Genomic DNA, 19,359 nt, shown 5'->3' with positions numbered 1-19,359 from the left:
AAGACAACAGTAAAAATCATATAATATGTATTTGAATGATTAAAAAAACAAATGATCTACATTTTTACTGTCCTCAGTTGACTTCATACATATGTATATATATATATGCACCCTCAGAAAATATATAGTATTGGTTGATGTTTTTCTTCCATTCAGGGTATGTCTCTCTTTTTCCCTTCCAAAGTATGTCTTGCAGAATTATGTAGGTTTACATCATCCTTTTAAAGTGATACATGGTAGTCATTAGTCTGGCTATACCATTCCCCTATTGATGGACATTTAGAATGTTTCTGGGTTTCATTTTTGTAAACAAACAATGACCCAACAGGTCTCTTTGCGCACTTATGCTTTTTCTCTGGTAGAGTCCAAGAAATCAAATTGCTGGGTCATAGGGTTGCTTTTCTTTCTCATTTTGTTCTATACATGTCTGTGTCATCTGAATTCATGTGTTACTTTTGGGATTAAAAAAAAAACACTAAAAAATAGAAAGAAGTAGGTAGATTGTTCATGTTGTTGGCTCTTAGAAAGTAGAGGTGCCTAATCATTGTCACATGACTGTTATATAATCTGCTAATCATTATGTAATAAAATCTGAAAAGGACACTCCCATGATTCCACATCAGCAAGCAGAGAAATCTCAGACCTTCAGCCCTGTCTAAAAAATGAGAAACATGACTCTCTTCAGAGACTAGATTTTTTTCTGCTATGAAATGTCACCGAGAATCACTGACCAGGGTTTCCTACTGGTAAAGCCTTCTTAAAAATCTGTTTTCTTTTTGGCTGTCACAAAACCACAGAGCTGGAAGGGACTTAATAGCAGTCTCATGCAGTCTTGTAACAGTTTCCAAAGGACAGTTTTCAGTTGTTGTAATGGCAGAGAGGTTGGGTGGGACAGTTTTTCTCAGCTGGAATTCCTGTAAACATCATCACTTTACAGGTGATTAAGAGAGGAGCTTAAACATGAACTGATAAAGGCTGATGTACACAAGGACCTTAAGTGGTGCTCAGACAGCAACAGATAAATATAGTAATCGCTGCTGTTTGAATAGCAGGTTGCTGGATCTCCAAATGCTCCCCCACGTATTATGTCATTGACTCCTGAGACAAGACCCACTGACTTCAGCCAGGGACACCAACACTGAGAGAAAAAAATCCTGCAATCAAGCAACATTTGTTAAGCACCTCCTGGTCAGACATGTGCAGAGCTCATGGGAAACACAGATAAATAAGGAGCTCCAGGTCTTGTGTCAGGTTTAAACATATATATATATAGTCCACTGTGGTAAGAGCTGAGACAAAATTATGAAAGATAGTGTTGTACGGAACCAGAGGAAGGCGGCGAAAATCCACCTTTGCATGGAGAAATCACGGAAAGCTTCAGAAAGGATGTGAGGACTGAGCCGGGGCCGGAAGCCAAGAAAGCAAGGAAGTGAAGAGGTGAAGGGAAGAACATTCACGCTGAGGGAACAGTGTATAGAGGCACAGAGGCTAGAAGAGTAGAAGAGCATGGTAAGTGCAGAGAACCAAAACCATGTTGGAGAAAGAGAACTTGGCACGGAGTGGGCTCTGAGCCTTCAATAATTGTCTGGGGTAAGTTAGAGAGATAGAATGAATGGTTCAATTGCAAATATGTTCAACAAAGTCTTGTGTATGTGTTAGGCACTTTTCAAGCACTAGGGATTCAGTGAGTGGAGAACCACAAAAGCCAAGTTCACAGTCAAACTGGTGGGTGGAAGACAAATCAGTGAAGTGAAGTGACAAGCTACCAGGATTGACGCCAGTGTAGTCTACGTTGCCACTGTTGGGTAAAAAGTCATAAGGCAAGAAGGCAAAGTGTTAGCTTCCATTTAGGGATGTTTAGGGCACAGAGAAGTCATTTCCTTTGACTTAATCAGATTTAAAAAACAAAGTGTTAAATAAGATCATCACTGTAAGTCAACTACTGTAATAAGTGGTTTCCATACTCATTTAAATTCTCACATGAACCCCAGGAGGCAGTACTATTATTACTGCATTTTACAGGTGAAAAAGCTGAGGCTCAGAGAGGTTAAGTAACTAGCTGAAAGTCACGCAGCTAGTAAGTGGCAAAAGCAAAGCTGGGGCCCCCAATCTTAAAGACAGTCTGTAACATCAACTGTCCTCTCAAGGCTAAATTCAGCCTCACGTGATACTGGGCATCTCAGGCGCTCTTTTTAAGCCTCGATATTTCCACCTGAAAAATGGGGGATCCAACTATCACCTCCTGCTCAGGAACAGTCTGGAGCTCAGCTAGTGGATCCTCTCGACAAGTGGCAAGTCCGGGAGGCGGGGGTGAGGGGGCATTCAATCTGTTCTTGCAGCTCCGAGCTTTCACCATCCAGCTCCGAATCGGTTCCCATGACAACCTAGCTAGCCGCCATCCTGGGGCCGGCGGCGTGCGTCACTTCCGGCCCGTTCTATTTCCGGGTCCTAGCTCAGGCCGCCACAGCAGCTCTTTAGGCTCCGAAGAGGGATTCCGCAGCTTCTCTGCTCGCTCTTTTGCCTCCCGCTTCTTCCTCCGCCGCCAGCGGACATCAGCTTCTCCCCGACCCAGCGCGCAGCCGCGGCCCGGCCTCCCGTTGGAGCCGCCTCTGAGGTACGTCACTTCCTGGCCGAGTGTTTCCGGGTCGCTGCGGCCCCGGGTTACTGGTCTCTGTCCCCTGCAGCCGGCCGGAGCGGCGGGAGCCTAGCCCGGCCCGGCTCCGGCGGCGGCCGCGGCTTCTTCTTGCTCCCCTTGGCCGAGGCGTCCTCGGTGGCACTGCCGGGGTGAGTCCAGGGCGGCCGCGGGCGGAAACGGCCTCCGGGGCTTCCCCGGGTGGAGGGGGCGCCGGGTTCGGCGAGGCTTGGCCGGCCCGAAAGAGGGGTGGCCTAGCGGCCGGGGCGGGCGACTGGCTGGCCCGCCTTTTCAGCGCCCCGGGGGCCTAGCTTGTCCTCAGGATACCCAGTTTCCCAAGGGCTGCCTCGCAGACTCTTGGGACTGGCCATGGGTAGCTCAGGGCAGCTCAGGAGGAACACCCTCTCTTCGGCAACTAACACAGCAGGACACCCGATTCCACCGTGAGGCAGATGCCGCGCAGTGGTCCCCAGCCTAGGCTCTGGCGGCAGACCGGGGTTTGTACTCACTATGTGACCTTGGACAAGTCGCTTCATCTGAGCTTCAGTTGCCTAATTAGTGAGATGGCGAGTGAACCCTACCTGCTCGAAACCATGGTGAGGATGAGATAATGCATGTGAAGCACGGTCTTTGGCATACAACAGGTATCCAATAGACGAAAGCTGCTGTTAATTCATTTACAGACCCGTAGGGAGGGCCCGAGTTTGGGACAGGTGTTTTTCACAACTGATGTGGCCCTCAGGGGCTCTAGGAATTACCAGCTGGGAATAGCAGCCGCCAGCTTCTGTTCCCTGCAGGGAGGAGAACTTGCTTCCTTTAGAGCCCCTCTGAGAGTGGCAGCTGCCACAAGGGAAGCCCAATTTCAGCACCAATGAGGATATTTTCAGAGGTTTGGAAGCTCTCTCAATTTCTGTGTAATCAGGTTGGGGTGTGGGGACCCTCTGGCGTTTCACAGATTGCCTGGGATGTGTCTCAGGGGCCTCGGGTTTGGAATGATTGCAAAGGAGTGGGATGCAGAGGTGGAGGGGTTGAACTGCGCTCTCCTTGCTGCTGTTTGGAGGCTGAGGGAACTCTGAGCCGCCTGAAGCTAGACCAGGAATCTGTAAACCTGTGGACTGGGGCAATGCTGGGCCCAAAATAGCTTCTGCCTGTGCAGGGAGGGGGCGCCTTCAAATGCTGCTTGGGGAATGTTTCTGCTTGAATGGGCCAGCTGAGGTAAAGCCAAGCTTCATGCTTTGCTACCCAGAATCATTTCAGTTTTGTTCCGTGGGGTTTTAAACAAATACAGCTTTTTTTTTTGAGATGTTAAAAATAATAATAATAATTAAAAAGCCATCACTTCCCGGGCTGCAGTATCTCTCTCTTCATTGATTTGCTTTTCAAAGGGGGCCCAGATTGTAGGTGCAGGAAGTGCTGACCAGGCCTGTTGGCTCTAGGCACCCGCCTGACTCTGGAAGGATGTTCAGAGTGCCTTTTTTTTTTTTTTTTTTTTTGTCCGCCAGACTGGCATGTCTTGGCGTTCCAATCCTTGGGTTGCTTGGAGAAATTAACGGCTTCTGTCACTGTGTTGTCTTAGTCTCCTGTAACCATGCTGTTTTTTGCAGAGAGTGTGTTTTTTGTTGTTCTTGCAGAGTGCTAGGAATAAATTGCTAGCTCTATGCTCAGAAGAGACACCAGCTATGGCCGGCTACAATGCAGCCTGTATTCTCAGAAAATGAATTCAGGAGGGATGATGTCAGCTGCTTTACCACTGGCCGGTCTCTGGCCAGCCTCTCTTCTTGGCCCTTGAGCTTACATCATAAAGAGATTTGTGACTCTTCCAGCCCTGTTCAGTGTGAGAAGATGTGAATTTTGCTACTGCGTGAATTTTTGGAACTCAGCTCTGCTCGCCCTGCCATAGGGCATTCTAACTTAGCCCAGCCCTTTCAAGAGCTGTCCAGCAGCAGGACAGCTTTGCCTAAAAGCAGTGCAGCTCAGAGCTTGAGTCAGGGTTTTGGCATCAGGACTAGGTTCAGATCTCAGAGCCTTTTCTTCCTAGCCTTGCAACTTAGGGCGAACGGCTTGGCCTCTCTGAGCCTCAGGTTTTTTCTTCATTAACATTGGGATTGTGGTGTGGATTTCATTGATTGTCGTGGAGCACTTAGAAGAGGGCCTTTATGTGCTAATTCCTCAGTGAATGGTGCTAACGGTAATAGTAAGTGAGCGAGCTAAATGAGAAAAAGCACAGGCTTCAGGGCCGGCCAACCCAAGTTCAAATTCCAGCTCTGATCCTTTCAGGCTCTGTTGGGCAGGTTGTTTAATGGCTGAGTGTTGGTTTGTTTCCTCATAGAATTGTTGCAGTGATTAAACTGGACGAAGCGATGAAAGTGGAAAGCTTGATGCTTACCATATAGGAGGACCTCAGGCATTATTAGTTTTTTTTCTCTCCTTTCCTTAATTATCTGTTCACAGTCATTTTTTTTTTCCACCTATTTCCTCACCTACCTAGGTGGGTTCAAGATTCTTCTTAGGTGGGTTTCCCTATCCTTGACTTTAGGACTTTGAATACCAGCTGGGTTATTTGGATCCTTTTCTCTTGTTTATTGTTTGCTAGCCACACACAAGGGTGTGGACTATGGTGTGATTACAGAGCAGCAGATGCTGAGCTTGAGGGTGGCTGACTTTAAAAAAAAAAAAATCAGTCTCTATGGGCTTAAGTCTGACTTCCTTGGAGAAAAATCATAGCAGCGTTTAGGAGGCTTGATGTCCCTCTGTTTAAATTGTTCTCAGATGTACTGAAAAGCAGTCCCTGGGGCCAGAGGCTGGATGGAAGCTTCTTTTAGATAAATAAAAATGGTAAATGCATATGGGCTTTTGTTAGCAAGGACAGCTGTGTCTTCTCTCAGGTTGCAATACAGTTTTATTTTTTAAGAGAACGAACATACTTTGATATCAGGCAATAAGCCCTTTCAACTAGAATTCAGGGTAGAGCTATTTCTTCTCAACTGCTGTCCCCTACCCACCCTACATTTTCCCCACTGCACCCAGTCTAGGGCCTGGCACATGGTAGCTGCTGCGTAAATACTTGTTGAGCTCAGGAATCATGGGAGTGGTGGGAGGAACACAGGTTTCAAGTCATAAGGCCCAATTTTTACTAACCTTGATCTACTTACACCAGGTTGGTTCCTTCTCGCTCCAGCTGTTCTCCCCGAATTCTGGGGAGAGCAAAAGAGAAACTAAAGCATCATGAATGTTCAATGCTTTGCATCATTTGTTTCACCTGTTTTATGAAACACCTACTATGTGCCAGACTCTGCATTAGGCATCATGGTGAACAAAACAGACATGGTCCTTGCCTTTGGGGATTTTACTGGGTACTGGGGGGAGACAAAGAGGAAGCTAGTAAATGAATAAAATTGATAATTTCAAATGGTGATTACCACAGGATAATGGGATAATGAGGGCTGGGGCAGGTGGGATTTACTGAGCCAGGCTTGTCAGGGAGGGCCTCAGAGGGATGACATTTGAGCCGAGGCCTGAATGATGAGAGCCAGCCTTGAGAAGAATCAGAATTACCAGGAGGAACAACATGTGCAAAGGTCCTGAGACAGAAATGAGCTTGGTGCGTTTGAGGAGCAGACAGAAGGGTCCATGTGGGTGGACCTTAGAGGGAAGGGAAAGACTGCCCTGAGGACCACAGAGAGCCTTTGACCTTGGTCAGAAAGTAGAATTTGATCCTAAATGGATTTGTTTGTCTTGTGTGTTCCTCAGGTTTATTTGTTCTATTTGTTCCTTGGGCTTTCTTGGCAGGGCAGTCGGTGGGAGAAGGTGGCCTCTCTGTGTCCCTAATTCTCCTGTGTGTATTACCCTTCTTTCACCCCTTGGTTAAGACCCCCGAGTGTCTCCCAAAAACTATGGAGAAGCCAGAGGAGTGGCTTCTTGAGACTTGGGTGATTTTATTGACTTCTGGATAGTGGCCAGGCACGTAGGCCTTTAGGACTTCCTGAGCTGAACTCATATCTGCTAAAGGACTCTACAGCAGATCCATCCCATCCCACTGCAGCTTCTTTCTCGGTCCCTCACCATCTCCCACAGCCAGCAGGACCCTCCTTCTCTCAGACAGTGGACATTTATGAAGCACCTGCCATGCCCTGGCACTGTGCTTGGATTACCTTACTGAGTCATTCGGTCACAACTGCTTCATGGAGCTTGTGGCCAGGAAAGGCAGGACAGGCGAGTGTGAAAGTGCACATCCAACCCCCAGTCAGAGATATTTGCCTCCACTCTGATCTTACCTCCTTGAGGATGCTTGGCATCTTGGGGAGTATAGCGTCTTCAGACACCAGAAATGTCTGCTCATGTGTATCAAGGGCTTACTTTGAGCTGGCACTCTGAAGAGCTTTCTATACTGACTGCTTGTAATCCTTCCACCAACTATGGACTATAAGTACTATTGTTAACCCCCTTTTTCAGATGAGAAAACTGAGGCCCAGGTTGAGTAATTTGCTCAAGTAACCCATGGAAGCAGATCCAGGGTTCACACCCATGCAGTCCAGCTTCGGAATCTGTAGCCCCCATGCTGTGTTGCCTCCCCTGGCCCTGGCATAGCCCTTGATGAATCCAGATTTGCTCCCAGAGTTGTGGTACCAAGAATATTGATTAGATCTGTACATGTTCTATTAGCAAGTGGCCAAGGAGACAGCAAGCGTTTATAAATCCTGTGTGTCCCAGCTCAGAATGTTCTATCCTCTCCCAACAGGAGCCTGTGAAAAACAAAGGTGAATAAAAGCACTCTCCAGGGGTCAGCAGCTGGAGTGGTCTCTTTAAAATTGCAGAGATGATCATGTCCCTCTCCCCCTTGCTTTGAACTCTTCAGGGGCTTCATGTGGTTCTTTGAGTGAAATGTACAATTCTTTGAGACCTTGGGGTCGAGATCCTTCTTATGCCGGCGGCTTCATCTCCTGTCACCCTCTCCTCTCTCTGCTTCAGCCTCACTAGCCTTCTTTCTGTTCACATGCCAAGTTCCTTCCGGCCTCAGGAAAGCAGGTGGTTAAGGGCATGGACTTTGTAGCCAGCCTGCCTGGTCTCTGATCTCAGCTCTGTTTCTTAATAGTCCTGTAACTTTGGGCAAATTCCTTAACATCTCTATGCCTCAGTGTTCACAACTGTCTCCTGGAGTTGTTTAAGAAGGCAGAATGAGTTAGTACATGTAAGTACCCGGCACATAGTAAGTGCTGCTAGTGTTAGCTCAGGGCCTTCCTCCCTGCCGACGCCTCATCCTTTGGGTCTGACCGTCACTTTCTCAGGGGCTTTTTTAAATCTCTCCCATCCCCACAAAACCAGGTTAGGTGCCTCTAATCATATTTTTCATTTATGAGCTCAACAAAGTCAAGGACCTTATCTGTCCTATTTCCACTCCAACTTTGCATGGTGTATGTAGTCAGTTAACATGTTGAATGAGCAGAAAGGGACCAGGGCTGGTGGTGCCCAGTGTCGATCAGGCCAGTTGTTTTCTGCTTGGCCTCAGCAGCCACAAGCTGGTATGAGGACCACTTCGAGGAATGATGTGTTTCTTGTTCTTCCACTTCCAGAGCATTCCACTGGGCCAGGCAGGTGACATGTCAGTGCTTTTAGCGATGTCCCTGCCTCTAGCCCAGAAGCCATGGAGGAGATAAGGTAGCCCCCGTCCCTGGACCAGATTGGATGGGAAAGCCCAGTTCAATGGATACAAAATATAAGGATGACTTATTTCGGAAGTACGTGCAGTTCCATGAGGGCAAAGTGGACACCACCCCCAGCAAGCAGCAGCCTGGCAGTGATGAGTCCCTGCGGGTGGCAGCCTCGACCCTGCTCAGCCTGCACAAGGTGGATCCCCTTTATCGATTCCGGCTGATCCAGTTCTATGAGGTAGTGGAGCGCTCCCTGAGCTCGCTGAGCTCCTCCAGCCTGCGGGCCCTGCACTGCGCCTTCAGCATGCTCGAAACGGTGGGCGTCAACCTCTTCCTCTACCCGTGGAAGAAGGAATTCAGAAGCATCAAGGTAAGGTTTAGGGACGGGCCCTCCACGTTGGTCTCCCTTCTTGCCCCTTCCAGTCCATCTTGAGAGGGTTTGTGCCAACCTGATCATATCCGTCCTTTGCCTGCAGACCCTCCCAGATTCCCCGCTTCTTTTGAGAGAAAAACCGGAATTACCCCTGTGGCTCCCCACCTGGCCTCTTGGCCTTGTGTCATCTCTTAACTGGGTCCCCAACCCTGAAACTGTGAGGTTGGGAAGGTGGGAACAGCCGCTTCTGAAGGACATTGAAGCCCAGGGCAGAGGGCAGGAATTTACTCCAAGGCGGCTGGGAGTCAGGCAGTGCCAGGATCAGGGTGACATTGGAAAAGAATCCTCCTGGCTGTTGTGGGGGATTGTCTGGGGAGGGGCAAGAGTCAGGCGGGGAGACCATTAGGAGGCTGTGCAGGTGCCCAGGCAAGAGGAGAAAGACAGAGAGGAGGGGGGAAGATGAATTAAAAAGGGTTCTGAATCATTCTGGAGGCAGGGGAGACTCAGGAGTGTTTCCACCAAGTCAGGCTTTTACATCTAACATATTCTTCACACCTTTGTAGAAATGCCAGAAAAGAATATTCTCATTGTTCATGGGGCCTTCCACCTCTCATCCGATCCCCTTTCCCTACCCATGTGTGCCCTGTTCCTCACGGAGCAGAGCTGCTGCCCCCCATATAGAAAGCCAGTGGCTTTGTTCCCTACGCTGAAGGAAGGAGCAATGTGTCGTTTCCCTTGCCCCTGTGCGCTGAGCCGTTGCTAAGCATTACCCTCCGCCTTCCGTAGGGAGATGCTGTCGAGATCATCCCCTTCCCTTCCTGCTCCCTGTGGTCCAGTTCATTCATGATGGACTGCCCTCTGATGTAGGCTTCGTTGTGTGTCTCAGAGAGAAAAACCCACCTCTCTTTTTCTACCCCCCTTCCTTCTAGACCTACACAGGTCCCTTTGTTTATTACGTCAAGTCGACATTGCAGGAAGAGGACATTCGAGCCATCCTGAATTACATGGGCTATGTGCCTGAGCTAGGGGCTGCATACAAGCTCAGAGAGCTGGTGGAAACCCTCCAGGTGAAGATGGTCTCCTTTGAACTCTTTCTGGCCAAGGTAGAGTGTGAGCAGATGCTGGAAATCCACTCCCAAGTCAAGGACAAGGGCTACTCTGAGCTGGACGTGGTGAGCGAGCGCAGGAGCAGTGCAGAGGATGTGCGTGGCTGCTCGGACGCCCTGCGGCGGCGGGCCGAGGGCCGGGAGCACCTGACGGCCTCCATGGCCCGCGTGGTGCTCCAGAAGTCGGCCAGCGAACGGGCAGCCAAGGACTACTACAAGCCCCGAGTGACCAAGCCTTCTAGGTCTGTGGACACCTACGACAGCTACTGGGAGAGCCGGAAGCCGCCCCTGAAGGCCTCACTGAGCCTGCGGAAGGAGCCTGTGGCAGCAGACTTGGGGGATGACCTCAAGGACGAGATCATCCGACCATCTCCCTCGCTCCTGACCATGTCCAGCTCCCCGCACAGCAGCCCAGATGACCTGCCACCCCCCTCTCCCAACAATGGCCTTGGCTTGCTGCGTGGCACGTACTTCTCCACTCAGGATGATGTGGATCTGTACACAGACTCGGAACCAAGGGCCACGTACCGGAGGCAGGACGCCCTGCGGCCAGATGTCTGGGTGGTCAGAAACGACGCCCACCCCCTCTACCACAAGCGCTCGCCCCCCGCCAAAGAGTCCGCCCTCTCCAAGTGCCAAAAGTGCGGTCTGTCCTGCAGCTCCTCCCTCTGCCAGCGCTGCGACAGCCTGCTCGCCTGCTCCCCGGCCTCCAAGCCCAGCGCCTTCCCCAGCAAGGCCTCTGCCCATGATAGCCTGGCCCATGGATCATCTCTGCGGGAGAAGTACACAGGCCAGACTCAGGGCCTCGACCGGCCGCTGCACCTCCACTCGAAATCCAAGCCCTCCAGCACAGTCACCTCCCGCTGTGGCTTCTGTAATCGTCCAGGTGCCACCAACACCTGCACCCAGTGTTCTAAAGTCTCCTGCGACACCTGCCTCAGCGCCTACCATTATGACCCCTGCTGCAAAAAGAGTGAACTGCACAAGTTCATGCCCAACAACCAGCTGAACTACAAGTCCACCCAGTTCTCCCATCTCGTGTACAGATAGACTCGACCTCGCACCTCCCTGCTACAAGGGCTACACCACTAAGCTTTCTGGTTTCACGGGGAAGACGTGTTAATGCATTGATCTCAGAAGCAGAGACCTACACTTGACCATGTAGTTGTGGGGAGATCACGGGGCCGACTGTACCACATGGGAGTCCCCTTAGCGACTCAGATGTTTCATATGTTTCATCTGATAGCTGCTGTGTCGCCTGGCAAGGGAGAGGGTGGCACTTCCGTTCAGATTCATTTTTGCTAATCTCTCCACTGCTTGTTCTGTTTCGTTGTTTTTGTTTTTTAAGGAAGATTTCTGTCTCTGGGACTCTTGCCCATGACACTCCCATGGCAAAGCCAACTTGGACTGGGAAGGGCCCTCCAGGTCCCCTCCAAATGCCCACCTGGAGCGGCGAGCTCGAGGCCTGTTGGCTTGTGAAATGAGCCCTCCTGCCACACTGGGCCTCGTCCACTGGCTCATCCCTCAGCCACCCCTTCCCTAACACGAGGATCCCCGCTTGCACCCCCTGCCTGACTTCTCTGCTCTCTAGATGTCAAAGGTCAACTGAATCCAGGATTTGTTTAATGTCATCCTGTTGCCACCACAGCTCAGTTCAGCCGTGAGGTTTGCGAACTTTGCTCCAGCGCTTTGAAGTGTGGACCTTCTACAGTGGGACTGACATCCCCCATTTCTGTTGTTTGCACATGCCCCTCTTACTGTACTGTAAATAGATATATTTGAGATTTATTTTTAAATAAATATTCGACTTGCCGTGTGTTTCAAAGTGGTTAAAACATTAATGATGTAGCTATTTATAAAATGCCCTGGGTTCTTTAGTCTTCCAAGGGAGGGGCTCATGCCCTTCCCTGTCGTATCCTCCACTCACCACAGCCCGAGGGTAGAGCGGAGGGTGTGGGGGCAGAGGAGGAACCGAGAGATGTCCCTGAGTTGGTGGAGAGCCACTGTCTTCCCTACAATAAATCTCTAAACACCTACCTCCAGTGCGCACTTAGGGGGTTAGTCTGGGCCGAGAGCTCCGTGCACCTGCAGACTGTGACAACCTACTGGCCATTCAGGAACCTCACCCTGTGGATCTGCAGCCTTGTCTTTGCCACTTGCTGAGCATGAACCTTGCACTCCAGACTTCTTGAGTCTCGTTTCAGAAGGAAAATCATTTGGGATTCCCACCACCCCTCCATCTCAGTCATCGTCTCTTCACCGGTTTCCAGGACTCCTCTGCAACATTTGCAACCTTTTTGCACTAAAAGTGGGCAGTAGCCGTCGTGTGCCCATCAGACACATGTCTCTGGATATTCTCAGCCGAGCCTCAGCGCTTCCAAACCTGAAGGCCCCTTAAACTCCTCCTGTGAATTACCTGCCCCGGATTTTCCTTTTGGGGGTGCAGAGCGGAGCTGGGGCAAGAATTTGAAAATAAAATCGCTTCCTTGTGAACTAATAATATATTTTAGCCATAAGTGTTTGTGATGTACAGAATGTTACCGGAATTTACATGCAATGGGTTTTCTGGTAGAAGGAGGTATTCAGCTCTTGAGCAAATTTAAATCTGGCTGAATCCTGAGGCCACTGTGAATTTGCTGATGTTCTTCCAACTCAGTTAAGTGATTTTAAGGTTTTCAAAATCTTTGGCTCTTTTTTGAAATATATCTAGTAGATCACATATAGATATTCAATGTATAGATAAAGCTGAATTTCAACCAACTTTATTACTAAGACCAGCCCATTCTGGGGCATTCACCTTTGATGTTCTTCCTTTTCACATTTCAGAAGTGTCAATGCTTGTCCCAGTCCTGAGTTTTCTAGTTTTCCACTTTCAGATCGCTCTAGCACTACACTAACTCTTTTAACCAACCGTGATGCCACGTAACTTACACAGCAGACAAAAGCAGGAGTAACTAATTTGTCCTAGGAGAGAAAGTCCAGTGTGTGTATCATCACGGAAGTACTGTGTTCGTGGACTGGAAAAGGAAATGCTGTGACCATGTTCCTTCTTGGTTTGTATCTTATTGTGTGAGGTTGCTGTGATTGAGATTCTTAAATATATGTTAATTTAAAAATGCAGATGTTTGCATTTGATTTCTACCAAGAATTGAAATGTTGAGAGATGATTTAAAAAATAATAATAAAGTGTCTTCCATTGTTAAGTGAAGTGTTTGGGGTCCTATGTCCCCCCTCCTGCTGCTTTGAAGTTTGGGTTACTTGGGTTCTTGGTTGTTTATGTATTTATTTATTTTTATGCTCAAGCCAAATTTAGTTCCTTAGTGACAGGGCTCACATTTTCTCCATGAAACTGACAAATATTAATAGCCAGCATTTGAGTGCTTATACTGTGAGCCAGGCACTTCATATGCTGAGACTTTACATTCATGATCTCATATAATGGTTTCAACCGTGCTGTAAGATAACATAAATCCTGTTATGATCTCCATCTATAAGATGGGGAAACTGAGGTATACAGAGGTGTTCAGCCATGTTTCCCAGGAGTGGGACTGCCAACCCCAGGAGACATGATTGTTGGTGGTGACTGACAGGCATTAAATAACGAAGGACCTTGTGAAAAAGATTAATTCCATTTAAAATTTTTTCAATTCATTTAAATTCCTCAAGGAGGATCCTGGTTAGTTTAATGCTAGCTTGTCTCTAACAAAGAGAAAGCAGGCATCAGGCTTAGAGCCTTTGGTAAAATCTTAGCTAGGTTTTCAGTTACCTTCTTCTAGAGGAGGCCACACTGCTCTTCCATCTACAGCAACGACAGGAGATTTCTTTAAAAATCAATTTAAGGTTTTCTTAAAAATGGGGGTTCCTTAAATTAATATAACATTGTAAGTCAACCATACTTCAATAAGTAAGAGTTGACTTAAAAGCAAAATACATGGCAAAAATCTTAAGGGTGATACAAGAGCAGCTGTGGTTCGGGACATCCTGTCTTGATGCACTGTCAGGTGTCTGTGCTCTCCGTGCTGACCACTCTGCTGGGTTGGGGGAAGAGGGAAGAGACTGGACAGTGTTCTCCATCTCGTGCACTGGCTAAACAAATATCCAGGCCTTGGGCCAGACGAAGGTCCAGGTGCTGGGTTTGGTTTTAGTGACAGCATAGGAAAGGCACGGCCATCCTGGATGCCAGGGACAGCAGCTTCCTAGAGATGAACACCCAGCCTGGAAGAACAAAGAAAGCCAGACGCTGACTCCTGTATCCAAAGCGGAGCAGAGACTTAGAGCAGATTGCTTAATTTGTATATGTAAATGACAAGCATATTTAAACATTGTCAGGCCCACCAGCTGTACAACATTAGCCTTGCTGCCAGCTCTGAGCACTGATCTGTGGTACCCTACGCACGTGATTACCAAGCTCAGAGGGATGAGAGCTGTGGCAGACACTGCCAGTGGAACTCCGATCTCCGCGCACCCCCTTCTCCCTTGCTAATAGCAACCCTGAATATTAGACATGGCCATGCAGAATAAGGACTACCTTTCCCAGCCTCTCCTGCATCCAGGCATGGTCATGTTGGCTACGTCTGCTCCTTGGGATAGAAAAGTGCTATATGTGTCTTCTAAGACATGTCCTTCAAAGAAAGGAGCTTGTCCTTCCTACCCTGGCTGTGCTGGCTGGAATGGAGAAGCCATGTGAGACCCGAGGAGGCCAAATGAAGATGAGGGTGGGGCAGTGGCTGGAAAGGGCTGCCTCACCTACATTCAGTTTTATATGAGAGAAATAAACTATCATCTTGCTTAAACCACATTTTTTCCATTTTCTCAGTTTAGAAAACTTTTTATTTACAAAAGAAACGAGACAGTATAATGACCCCTTTGTGTACACGGAACCCAGCTTCAGCAGTTCCACAGTTAACTTCTGGCCAAACTGATTTTTTTCTCTACTTGTCCATCCACTCTCCCCACTCCTAACTTACTCTGCAGCAAATTCCAGACATCTGTTTCATTTGTGGATATTTCGGTATGTCTATCTTGTAAGACAAGGACTTTCAAAACGATATCACATCTACATTTTTATAGCAATTCCTTAATAGCAACAAATATCCAGTCAATGTTCCCACATCCAGCTGTCTTATAAATCCATAGTTTTAAAACTGTTTGTTTGCATCAGGGCCCAAATAAGGCCTCCACATTGCATTTGGCAGATAGATCTTTAAATCACCTTTACCCTAAAGGCTGTGTCTATAGAGTACAGGGGCCCCGTTTTTCTTTTTCTCTTTTTTCCCCCTTGAACTGTGTTTGTTGAAGACGTCAGACTGTTCGTCCTTTAGAGTTTGCCGGAGTCTGTTTTGCTGATTGCAGTCCTTGCTGTTGTTTAACCTGTTCCTCTGTTCTCTCAACCTCCTGAAAATTGGTAGTTGGTTCTTTTTTTTCCCCAATTCCTTACTGTTTATTTACACATTTTGTACAAAAGTCAAAAAATAAACCTTTCTTATGGGTATGAGTCAGGGCCGCAGTTCCATAAATAAGGGGTGAGAGGAAATAAGTTAAGGCAGGGCTGGGGCTTGGTGCATAAATAAGGTCCGGGCCCAGGCGGGGTGAGGGTCCAGGTTCTCAGGTGGGCAGGTCTCCACTGGCAACACTTCTCAGGTCCCTTACAAGGAGGCGGAAGAGGTTGAACGTGACTGAGGCCTCAAGGCAGCCTTGGGACTCCTTCCTTGTGGCCTCCTGCAGCCGGTGCAGCCAGTGGTGGAGGCGGCCCGAGGGCCTGGGTCCTGCTGTGGGCTGAGCTGGGACACAAGCCTGGAGCTTGGAGTGGATGTGGCGCAGCGTGCGAAGCGGCTGGTCCAGGACGACCCCCAGGGACGAGTCCGCCGCAGCCCCCAGGACCCTCAGCGTCAGGTCTAGCTCAGCCTCCAAGGCCACAGGACGCTCCCACACCTGCAGCTGCGTCAGGTCCCTGGTCCTGGGGAAGAGGCGCGAGCTGCAGCTCCAGTTCTTCAGCAAGAGCGACTCTTCCAAGGCATCCTTGGCTTTCTTGAAGCCCTCCAGCTCCCGTGGCGACAGAGGTTGGAACCAGCCCATGTGGCAGCCCTTCTCAGTCATGGTGGGCTTGGAAGTGGGGACAGGGCCTGCTCTGGCCAAGGCCAGCATCGCGGTCACCAATACCAGGACCCAAGCTGCAGCCATGGCTAAATCCCAACTGCTTCTCTGGCTCCATGGCTCTGCTTTTAGCTGGGCTCACTGGGCAATCCCAGCTGATGTGTGTAAAGTGAAAAGGCAAATGGAAATAGAAATTTCCACCTCACCGTCAAAGGCTGAGTGGGCGGGGTCAGTCGCTGAACCAGGTGAGCCTGGACCTGTGCCAGGAAGGAAAAAGAAACTGAAATCCAGCCACAGGAGAGAACTTTCTTTCCGAGAAGTCCCCTGTGCCTGGAGAATCTCCAGTTGAGGACCCCTGGGGGCAGCCTTCCGCTCGCTGACTCTGGGGAGCCCCTGATTGAGGCCGAGGCAGGTGGCGGGATGGGACACTCGCCGATGAACTCTCACAGTGGGGCCGGGACCTGAGGGGTGTGGGGAGCTGCCTGAGTGGCAGAGAAGGGGCATCCCTTGAACATGAAGTTTTAAAATTTGCTGTGGTCCCCTTTTCTACTTTTTGTTACCTGTGCTTTTGCTATTATATCCAAGAAATTATTGCCAAGTTCAGTGTCATAAGACTTTTCTCTCTGTTTTGTTCTAGGAGTTTTATAGTTTTAGGTCTTCCATTTGGACCTTTAATCCATTGTAAGTTTTGTATATGGTGTAGAGTGAGGGTCTAACTTCATTCTTTTGCATTTGGATATCCAGTTTTCTCAGTACCATTTGTAGAGACTGTCCTTTCCCCACTGGGTGGCCTTGGCATCTTTGTTGATCACTTGACCATATACATGAGGGTTTATTTCTGGTCTCTCTATTCTATTCCATTGGCTTATATGTCTATCCTTATGCCAGTACCACACTATTTTGATTACTGTAGCTTTGTATGTAACGGTGTTTCGAAATCACATTAAGTGTGAGGTCTCTGACATTCTTCTGTTTCCGAGATTGTTTTGGTTATTCAGGGTCCCTTCAGATCCCATATAAATTTTAGGATTGTTTTTCTTTTGTGCAAAAATGCTGTTGGGATTTTGATGGGGATTACATTGAATCAGTAGATTGCTTTGGGTAGTATGGACATTTTACCAATGTTAAATCTTCCAACTCATGAACACAGTATGTCCTTCCATTAATTTGTGCCTTCTGGAATCTCTTTCAGCAGTGCTTTGTAGTTTTTAGTGTACAAGTCTTTCACCTCCTTAGTTAAGTTTACTCCTAAATATTTTATTCTTTTTGATGCTATTGTAAGTGGAATTGTTTTTGTAATTTCCTATTCAGGTTGTTCATTGTTCATGTATAGAAATGCAGCTGATTTTTGTGTGTTGATTTTATATCCTACAGCTTGGCTGAACTCATTTATTAGTTCTGACAGGTGTGTGTGTGTGTGTGTGTGTGTGTGTGTGTGTGTGTGTGTGAGATCTTTAGGGTTTTCTGCATATACGATCATTTCATCTGAAAACAGATAAAATTTTACTTCTTTCTTTCCAATTTGGATGCCTTTTATTTATGTATTTTTTTTTCTTGCCTAATTGTTTAGTAGGACTTCAGTACCATGTTTAACAGAAGGGGCAGCAGTGGGCATCCTTGCCTTGTTCCTGATCTAAGAGGAAAAGCTCTCAGTCTTTCACCACTGAGTATGATGTTAGCTGTGGCGCATATATTTTCATATGTGGTCTGTATTATGTTGAGATAGTTTCCTTCTATTCTTAGTTTGAGTGTTTTTATCATGAAAGTGTGTTGAATTTTGTCAGATGCTTTTTCTGCATTAGTGGAGATGATCATTTAGTTTTTGTCCTTCGTTCTGTTAATGTGGTGTATCACATGGTAGTTGACTTTTGAGGCTTGCTCAGATGTGGGTTAGATTTTTTTTCTTGATAAGAATGCGTCATAGATGTTGTGTTCTTTCATCAGGAGGCACATTATGTCCAGTTCTTTCCCTCTGGGATATTAACAGCTATTAAGGCTGTTTGTTACTTAGTGCTTGGATCCATTATTTCATTGGAGCCTGCAAAATGGAGATGTTCCAATTCTAGTCTTCCTTGTTTGGCAACTGGAATACTTCTATAAAAAGAACATTTCTGTGGTGATGTGAATCTATACCTGTGACAAAATTGCATAGAACTAAATGCACACACACAGGACAGCATAACATCAACGTAATCTGAACAAAGTCCATGGATTGTACCAATGTCAGTTTCCTGGTTGTGATACTGATCTATAGCTGCGCAAGATGTTACCCCTGGGGGACACTGGCTACAGGGTACACGGGACCTTTCTGTACTTCTTTTACAACTTCCTATAAATCTATGATTTTAAAAAAGTTAAAGAGAAGAAACGTCCATCATCTACTATTTAACTACCAATGGTATAGTTTGAGAAAAGTGGGATAAATGCTCACTTCTTTCCTTTTATCTTTACTTAGAACAGTGAGTTGATGCCTTAGAATCCCCCAACAGTGACTGATTTTTTTAAAGGATTATTATGAACTCATTGATTTCAGTGTATTTTAAATATTTCAATCCATCGCATTATTATTGTTATTGATGCGCAAATTCCCATCTTTGGCCAGTAGGACCCTCTTGAAGCTGGCTTCTGAGTCCTACCGACCTAACCCTGGAATCTCTGATTGCTTCCTCACTGTCTGGTATGACAAGGAACTCCACATTCATCTTGTACGTTTCCTGCCCAAGTCCTGGAATCTGATGTTTCTCCAAAGAGCCCTGGGTCCTTTTACTGCGAAATGACATTTGGAGACCACGGTCTGAGAGATAGGGGTGGTCACTGCCACTGGGTTCGTTATTGTTTCTAGGTCTTTTCAATGGGCAGTGCTAGGAACAGGTTTACATCTTAAAAACAAACAAACAAATACATTGTAAGTTCATACTTAAATGCTTTACATTAAGATTCAGGACCACAGGATTTTTACTCAGCCTCATTTCTATTTTATTCCTGTCCTGAGAATCCTGGTTCTCAAGGAGTCCAGGGAAGCCACTATTAATTTTGATTTTGTCACCACGACTAGACCTGATCCTGATTTGAGGGAGTCACCTGGGACGGCCCCTGGAGAGTGTCTGTTCCTCACCACAGAGCTGAGAAAAGGATAGAGGCTCAGAAGACCTGAGGAGCTTTTGAGGTTTGCACATACGACTAACTCCTGGTTGCCCACGGTTCTGTTAGGAAGTGAAACCTCAGGGATACCCATGAAGCCAGGGTGGATGTAATGCAGTTCAAATGCAGTTCCTCACCCTCCTTCCCCTACCCCGAGGAGCCCCTGGCCCTGGGGTTGACTTTTCCAGCCTTTCTTCACCCTTTGCTATGCTTGGCCACATCCCTAAGCACCACAGCATTGTTTTGCCAGGTTTTATATGTACTTATACTTACTCACCTGCAGTTTGCTTTCCCCGCCTCCTCTCAACATTTTGAGATTTATCCATGTTGATTCGTTACTCTAGTTTCATCCATCCATCCATCCAT

General features: G+C 47.6%; 2 protein-coding genes across 4 annotated transcripts; one reads left to right on the top strand and one right to left on the bottom strand.

Annotated features, from left to right (window-relative positions):
* The first annotated feature begins 1,961 nt into the window (after positions 1–1,961).
* SPATA2 (spermatogenesis associated 2) lies at positions 1,962–12,962 on the top strand. 3 transcript variants are annotated; one of them, XM_032461359.1, is made up of 3 exons: positions 1,962–2,614; positions 8,203–8,650; positions 9,583–12,962. In XM_032461359.1, the coding sequence occupies exons 2-3, from the start codon at positions 8,315–8,317 to the stop codon at positions 10,807–10,809; spliced, it is 1,563 nt and encodes a 520-aa protein (XP_032317250.1). In that variant the 5' UTR covers positions 1,962–2,614; positions 8,203–8,314; the 3' UTR covers positions 10,810–12,962. The 3 variants fall into 3 exon arrangements, with proteins under 3 accessions (XP_032317250.1, XP_032317249.1, XP_006175046.1); XM_032461358.1 differs by lacking the exon at positions 1,962–2,614 and adding an exon at positions 2,648–2,784; XM_006174984.3 differs by lacking the exon at positions 1,962–2,614 and adding an exon at positions 2,819–3,228.
* Positions 12,963–15,363: 2,401 nt separating this feature from the next.
* LOC102518151 (interferon lambda-1) lies at positions 15,364–15,978 on the bottom strand. Its single transcript, XM_006174985.2, has one exon. The coding sequence runs from the start codon at positions 15,937–15,939 to the stop codon at positions 15,364–15,366; it is 576 nt and encodes a 191-aa protein (XP_006175047.1). The 5' UTR covers positions 15,940–15,978.
* Between the last annotated feature and the right edge of the window lie 3,381 nt (positions 15,979–19,359).

The sequence above is a fragment of the Camelus ferus genome, chromosome 19 (assembly GCF_009834535.1).
Source record: "Camelus ferus isolate YT-003-E chromosome 19, BCGSAC_Cfer_1.0, whole genome shotgun sequence".
Taxonomy (NCBI): Eukaryota; Metazoa; Chordata; class Mammalia; order Artiodactyla; family Camelidae; genus Camelus; species Camelus ferus.
This window is presented reverse-complemented; position numbering and strand designations above follow the sequence as displayed.

What these genes read in the sequence shown, in the direction of transcription:
- SPATA2 (XM_032461359.1), top strand. Translation starts at nt 8,315, where the DNA reads ATGGGAAAGCCCAGTTCAATGGATACAAAATATAAGGATGACTTATTT. An exon ending in AGGAATTCAGAAGCATCAAG is followed by an intron (nt 8,651 to 9,582) that starts GTAAGGTTTAGG and finishes CCTTCCTTCTAG; the next exon opens with ACCTACACAGGTCCCTTTGT.
- LOC102518151 (XM_006174985.2), bottom strand. Translation starts at nt 15,939, where the DNA reads ATGGCTGCAGCTTGGGTCCTGGTATTGGTGACCGCGATGCTGGCCTTG.